Source organism: Arachis ipaensis, chromosome B01, assembly GCF_000816755.2.
Source record: "Arachis ipaensis cultivar K30076 chromosome B01, Araip1.1, whole genome shotgun sequence".
NCBI lineage: Eukaryota > Viridiplantae > Streptophyta > Magnoliopsida > Fabales > Fabaceae > Arachis > Arachis ipaensis.
In genome coordinates, this window is record NC_029785.2 from 68869661 (window position 1) to 68877376 (window position 7716).

At 35.9% G+C, this 7716-nt stretch overlaps 1 protein-coding gene and 1 long non-coding RNA gene across 2 annotated transcripts; both read left to right on the forward strand.

Moving 5' to 3' along the window:
• Positions 2577-5411, forward strand: LOC110266090. Its single transcript, XM_021109943.1, has 5 exons — positions 2577-2742; positions 3401-3648; positions 4760-4777; positions 5115-5207; positions 5289-5411. The coding sequence occupies exons 1-5, from the start codon at positions 2577-2579 to the stop codon at positions 5409-5411; spliced, it is 648 nt and encodes a 215-aa protein (XP_020965602.1).
• LOC110270485 lies at positions 5758-6309 on the forward strand. The gene is made up of 2 exons (XR_002360111.1): positions 5758-5892; positions 6154-6309. It is a non-coding gene; the product is annotated as an uncharacterized LOC110270485 (long non-coding RNA).

Genomic DNA, 7716 nt, shown 5'->3' on the forward strand with positions numbered 1-7716 from the left:
ATATTAATAAAATAATAAATAATAATAAAATATTAAATAATAATATTTAATTAAAAATAATATTTTAATAAAAATAATAAAATAATACAGAAAAGGCAGTTTTCTGTAAAAGCTTTAGAAAGACAACTTTAAGCGCAGAATCATATAATTACCTTTATAAAACACTTAGGGAGTGGTAAAAACATATTAGTGAGGCAAAGATAAAGGAAATATAAAAGTTAAAGAAGAGATAAAAATCAAGGAAAAGTCTGTAAAGTTTTAATGACAGAAAAACAGACAGAAATTAGTGAACGAACTAGGGCAACATAGTTAGTCCTTGAGTTGCGACTAGGGTTAAGTATTATATGAAAAGTTAAACTGTTTCTAGCTTGTACCACGAAGATTCTGATTATGGAATCTAAGAGATACTCATTCAATCTAATATAGAACGGAGGTGGTTGTCAGGCACACGTTCATGGATTGAGGAAGATGATGAGTGTAGCGGATCATCACCTTCTTCATAGTGAAGCGCAAATGAACATCTTAGATAGGAACAAGCGTGTTTGAATAGAAAACAGAGATAATTGCATTAATTCATCGGGACGCTGCAGAGCTCCTCACCCCCAACAATGGGGTTTAGAGACTCATGCCGTCAAAGAGTACAAAGTTTAGATCTAAAATGTCATGAGGTACAAAATAAGTCTCTAAAAGTTGTTTAAATAATAAACTAGTAACCTAGGTTTACAGAAAATGAGTAAACTAAGATGGATAGTGCAAAAATCCACTTCTGGGACCCACTTGGTGTGTGCTGGGGCTGAGACTTAAGCTTCTCACGTGCCTGGGCTGTTTATGGAGTTGAACGCCAGGTTGTAACCTGTTTCTAGCGTTGAACTCCAACTTGTAACTTGTTTCTGGCGCTGAACGCCAGACTGCAACATGGAACTGGCGTTGAACGCCAGTTTATGTCATCTATCCTTGAGTAAAGTATAAACTATTATATATTGCTGGAAAGCCCTGGATGTCTACTTTCCAACCCAATTAGAAGCGCGCCAATTGGACTCCTGTAACTCCAAAAAATCCATTCCGAGTGCAGAGAGGTCAGAATCCAACAGCATCAGCAATCCTTTTTCAGCCTGAATCAGATTTTTGCTCAGCTCCCTCAATTTCAGTCAGAAAATACCTGAAATTACAGAAAAACACACAAACTCATAGTAAAGTCTAGAAATGTGATTTTTAATTAAAAACTAATAAAAATATACTAAAAACCAACTAAATCATACTAAAAACTAAGTAAAAACAATGCCAAAAAGCGTATAAATTATCCGCTCATCACAGGGTGTAAACCGACACGTGAGCTCATGGCCTGCATAGGACAGACATGCATCATACTTGGTTGTGCGTTTCCTCTGTTTGTATTCTATTCACTGTGTCTGTGTTTTGTTTTCTTGTATTCTTTTGTTTGTGTTTTGCTTTCTGTTTTCTCTATTTTCTCTATTTATCTGTATCTTCTGTTCACTACTTCTCGGTATTCTGCTATATATCTGCTAAGCGACACAAATTAATGAACTTAACTAATAACCCCGGCCCTACTAAGAACTCCCCAGTTCTTACCCCTTCTCTCTCCCTTCCCCCTTCAGATGGAAGCATGAGTACCCTTCCGTAGTTCACTGACGACCGTTTGCAAAAAGGATTCCGCTCTAGGTAGTCTTCTGAGTCTAGGGTAAATCTCATTTTCTGTTTATATGTATATACTGAGAGACCAGCCAACGTCTGCACCCCATTCGTATGTGCACTTTAGCCTAAATCCTATGTACGAGACTCCTGTTGTATGGCTACTTGATGAGGTACCAGAGAGACGTCCTATGGCAATGTCTAATCGTGCAGAGGAGTAGCAGATGATGTTCTACCTTTTGATGACATTCGACTTGACTTGATTTTTGAAGACTTAGAACGTACTTTCCCTTGCTTTAGTAGTTTAGAGGGACTAGGTGAGTATAGAGTCTAGGCTAGCCTAGGTGCCAACTTAGGGACCTCTTGAACAGGTCAGGACCTGGGATGTTGTATGTATGTATATGTATATAGTTATTATCTAGTTATATCTAGGGGTGTTCTAACTAAAAGTCTATACTTAAATAAAAGTTGGATCACTGAATGTTGTTGATTGCTTGTGATGTATTTATGTGTGGTTGTTTATAACTGTTTTATCTGTTATCAGTTGTGAATTGATTATGAATGATTCCGTCTATTAATCCAAATGTTTTCAAAAAAAAAAATATCCCGCCAATTAACTACGTTTTTGACAACGAATCAGGCTCATATGATAAATAATAGATAATAATTAGGAAGACAAATTGGTAGCGCTCAGTTTCTGGTATGATCTAGACATATTGAAAATTGGGTCATTACATCTAAGCCAAGAGCGGAGTTATCCAAGTTCTACTCAACTCACAATCAACATAGGGCAGCAGCAGAATATTCAACTCACAGATGAAGAGACTCAAACAGGACAAAATGACACAACTTTGCCTTCTCCTGAAACTACCCCACAAAATAAAAGTGCAATATTGGAGCAAGGAATATCAACAAAGGGTAAAAGGATGGCAGGAGTAAAGGCTACAACAATTGACGAATTCTTAAAGGAAAATGGGATAGATGTGGAAATTGAAGGACCAAGCACTGAACTAAGTGAGGACGGGGAAGAAAGCATGGCACTTGATAAAGACTATTATCAACATGTGATGGAGGACATTGATGATGAAGAAGGTACTGTTTTGCTCTGTTTCTATTGATGATAAATATTTATTTTTTTAAAAAATTGTTATAGAAAAACTGGACTGGTAGATCTAGTTTTTTGAAGCTGGTAAATATAGTGTTAGTTGATTCGAAGTTTGTGTGTTATGATTGATCTAATTGTTGAGGTTGTAAAATTAAGATTTCTTTCGATTTGGAACTTTGTTTAAGAATATCGGTCAGCTTGATGAGCGTGGAGGATAGTTCAGTATTGTCAATGAGTTTGGGTGCATTGGTTGGTCCAAGTATTGAGGGCTGGTGGAGTTAGCGTTATTTGAATAGAAGCTTGTCTGTTATTTGATTGATCCAATTGTTGTGGTTTTGCTATGGTAGTTTAGTGAATTTGTTGAAGTGGTTAAGTCAACTGAAGTTTTGTGTGCCTTGATGGATGCAATTGATGTAGTTTTGCAATGCGTAGTTCAGTGAAGTCCATGATGTGGAATGAACTTAAAAGTTGTGTGCTTTGATCGATTTTTGGAATAGCTAAAACTTGTCCACTTCATGGTATCAACTACATAGGTCAGATTTATAATTTTTATAATTTTTATATTTGTGTACTTGTTTGCTTTATATGCTTGTTGATCTCGAGTTAATTAAGCATAATCTGATGTTGACCAATTAATGAAACTAGGAGAGCCAAAGAAGAAGAAAACCCGTGAAAAAACAACTTGCAAGGAGATTTATGCAAGGACTATGGAACAGCAGGAAGAAGTCACTTTTGATCTTGGACAGCCCGTAGGACCAACCGACCAAAGTGTTTCTAATTTAACTAGTTTTGTTGGCACTATTGGTAGAAATAAAAGATTCGTTAGTCTTTTGTACACTAGTTGGCATGCTGTTCCTCCTAAAGCTAAGAAGTTCATGTGGGACTATGTTAATGTAAGACACTTGGTAATTATTGATTTCAGTTTTTTTATTCAGCACAAGAGCATATAACAATTACCTATAATCATGCAGACCAAGTTTCTCCTCCAGACAGTGGAGAAAAGTGGGTAGTGCAAGCGATTCGAGATGCTTGGAAGCGGTTCAAAGGAAAGATTAAGCAAAAGCACTTCGTTCCCTATGATACTATTGAAGATATGGTGAAGAATCGACCCCCACAAGTACCAGAAAGTGGTTTCATAAAATTGATCTATTATTGGAGTCATCCTCTAATCCAGGTAAAAGACTATATATGTCGAATTTTCATGTGAAACTATTTGACTATTGAAAGAGCAATATGGTATTTAGTTATTAATGTGAAGCAGCTCTACTGATTGGATCTGAATTATTGTTATTAAAAGAAAATTTATTAAGTGTTTCAGCATTATGTGATGTCTATATGCCTTTTTACTTGGCTAGCTACTTTTTTATCTCATTGCAAAGGTATTATTTTTTATCTGAAAGTTATATGCATAGCTTCTGGTGAATGGCAGAATAGCTTTTTAGACCATACTGAATCTATGGTTTAGAAGAGGAGAAGGTGAATGACTCCTTTTTTACTTTTTTTTCCCTTGAATTTACTTTTGTAATTTTTCTGCATCTGATGCTTCTGATTTGGAAGTGGGGTTTTGTTCTGTTTCTTGAGTTGGGGACCTGATTCTTTAAGCCTTCAATCTGGAAACAGTTATAAATTTGATACAGTTCTGCATAGGATGCAACTGATATAACACTAATTGTGGTGTGGACTACTTGGAAAAGTTGAATTATCCATAAGTTTTGGTTGCTTCTGTAAATAGTTGTGGTTGAAAACCTTTGTATAGTCATCTATCAAGTTCTATTTTTCAATGTGATATAACACTTTCTGCCAAATTATTTTTTTATTTAATTTGAGTAATAGATTTTCTCATGAAAACCACATCTGAATTTTGCTTTTAGTGGATTGACTTATATGTATGTATACTTTGTTTCTTGTGTTATGTGTATAATTATTCTTTGTAGATCTCATAGCTATGTAGTTTTGTTCCATTCATATGTTATAAGTTCTCCACTCATTTTTTTAATTTCACAGGGTTTAGGGGATACCCAGGTAATACTTACTTGTTCAATGAGAATGCTACTATGTAGGAAATTGAACTTGACATAGGTCACTGGAATTAACTGATTGAATGATGAGGGGTATGGGTAAGCATATTTTACAGGAGATGAGATGTCCCTGGAATTTACTTGATCATGTGAAGTGTGAATTTTTACAGTTGTGAAAAAATTGAACAGGTGCTCCAATGTATTATAAATAGATCTTTTATGCTTGCTTTTGGGTAGTGTTCAGTGCTTTAGCTTAATAATGCAGCCTTGCTAGTATATTTTCCTAACTCATTATGCTGCACGTTTTAGTAACTGTATGCTAACTTTTTATTCATTTCCAGTCAATAAGTCAAAGAAACAAGCAACACAAGGAAAATATGAAGTTTCCACATTGCATGGGGCCAATTAATTTCGGAAGAGTACGAGTGGCTATGGTAAATAGTAGATTTATATTTATTAGAATTTATATTTGCATAAATTGAAGGAAGAAATCAAAGTATGATCTTGTTTTGCAGCGAGCAACAAAGGAAACAAAGGAGGAACCAAAAAGGTTTGAGATGTTCATTGCTACCCGAACAAGTCGGAAAAGGAAAGAAGTGGATGAGGAAACACAAACTGCTGTTGTAAGAGTTCATTGAATCATTCATAATTACATTTCAAATTTAGGATACGGTAACTAACTCAATTTTAAATGTTTCTTCTATGCAGGAAGACTTCCAACACCGCCAAGCTACTGGTAAAACAGAAGAGGAAGCTTTTGAGGCCATATTCGGGAAAGAACAACCAGGTCGGGTAAGGTTGTATGGAAGATCTGTGACAAAGACTGATTTAAAAAAATATGCTGAAATTAATGAAATCAAGAATCAGCACAAAGAGAAAGTGTCCAGTCTGAAGGATAAACTTGGACACATGGAGGCCCAACAGCAAAAACAAGAGGCCAAACAGCAAAAACAAGACGAAGAGATTCATGCGTTGCGAAATATGATCAAGTTATTACTGCAGCGATCGGAACCTGGAATGAGGCCAGAAGAACTAGAAGCTTTATTACAAGACGCCCAACAGTCTCCTATTGATGCGAATAGCGGCCATGGATCAACACATTTTCCGAACTTAGATGTGGTATGTCCTTATCTATTCCTTGTTCCATAGTTTTTTACTTGCATTTACATTAATTTCTATGGCTGAAAATGTTTGTTGGCTTTATTAACACTGAAGTTGTATTGCTATGGCTGAAAGTTGTATTCTGAAGTTGTATAGCCATATTATTTTTTTTAGTATATGCTTTCTTGGTTTACTATGACTACGTGTTCCATTTAATTTTTATAATTACAAATGTCATTATGAATATTTTTTTAACTACTTTTCTATATAATTATGCAGGGTAACAATGAAGATTAAGCAATGAAGATTAAGCTGACTATTATTGTGGTTTATTGGCTAAGATAAAATGCTATTTAGAATCTTTACATGTATGGTTGACTAATGACTTTTATTAGAAGATACTTTTATTGGCTAAGTGATATTATGGTTTTGATATGGCTATGCTTACTTTAGTTTGAGTTGCATGAATTTTTACAGTTAACTTTATTCTAGTACTTTTGGATCAATGTTATAAATATATTTTGGTTAGAGACAATTTTTATTATATAAAGAAATTATTTAGTATAATTATGTATTTATTTTTATTTTGTAATATTCAATTCATTTATACATGTAATTATATTAACTATTATGTTGTATTAATAATTATTAGATAATTATCTATATATATACAGAAAAAAAAAGAGGGACCTAAGGCTACGCTTATAAAAAGTAGCTATGGTATACAATGTGGCTACGCTTTACAAGTGATGCAGTAGCGTTAAAAAGCGTAGCCTATTCTGGAAGAACGAAAGCTGAAAAGCGTAGCCTTTGAGAATAGGCAACGGCCGAATAGGAATCACCTCAAAAAGCGTAGCCGTAGCCTAAGGCATCAATTTTTTCACTTTTGGCTACACTTTTCAAGTGTATCTAAATGGGTGTTTTTCTTGTAGTGACATTCCGAAAAGCTTACCAGAGAAGCTTAAAGATCCTGGAAGCTTTATGATACCATGCACATTAGAGGGTTCTTGTACCAAGATAGCTCTATGTGATCTTGGGGCAAGTATCAACCTAATACCTGCATCCACTATCAAAAAGCTTGGTTTGACTGATGAAGTTAAACCAACCTGGATATGCCACCAACTTGCTGATGGCTCCATTAAGATTCCATCAGGCATAATTGAGGACATGATTGTCAAGGTTGGGCCATTTGCCTTCCTCACTGACTTTGTAGTGCTGGAAATGGAGGAGCACAAGAATGCAACTCTCATTCTAGGAAGACCTTTCCTAGCAACTGGACGAACCCTCATTGACGTCCAAAAAGGGGAGATAACCCTGAGAGCCAATGAGGATGAGTTTAAGTTAAATGCTATCAAAGCTATGCAGCATCCAGACACATCAAAGGACTGCATGAGCGCTGATATTATTGACTTCCTGGTGGAAGAGGTCAATATAACTGAGAGTCTCGAATCAGAGCTAGAGGACATTTTTAAAGATGTTCAGCCTGATCTGGAGGAACCAGAGAAAACAGAAGAACCTATGAAAACTCCTCAAGAAGAGGAGAAGCTTCCTAAACCCAAGCTCAAACCACTACCACCATCCCTGAAATATTCATTTCTGGAAGAAGATGACACTTTTCCTGTGATCATAAGCTCTACTTTAGAGCCACAGGAAGAGAAAGCACTAATTCAGGTGCTAAGGACAGACAAGCCAGCTCTTGGGTGGTCCATAAGTGATCTTAAGGGCATTAGCCCAGCCAGATGCATGCACAAGATCCTATTAGAGGATGATGCTAAGCCAGTGGTTCAACCACAGAGGCGGCTGAATCCAGCCATGAAGGAGGTGGTGCAAAAAGAGGTCACT

Coding starts and splice junctions, on each gene's coding strand:
- LOC110266090 (XM_021109943.1), top strand. CDS start 2,577: ATGGCAGGAGTAAAGGCTACAACAATTGACGAATTCTTAAAGGAAAAT. Junction 2,743..3,400: donor GGACATTGATGATGAAGAAG/GTACTGTTTTGC, acceptor TAATGAAACTAG/GAGAGCCAAAGAAGAAGAAA. Junction 5,208..5,288: donor GAAGAGTACGAGTGGCTATG/GTAAATAGTAGA, acceptor CTTGTTTTGCAG/CGAGCAACAAAGGAAACAAA.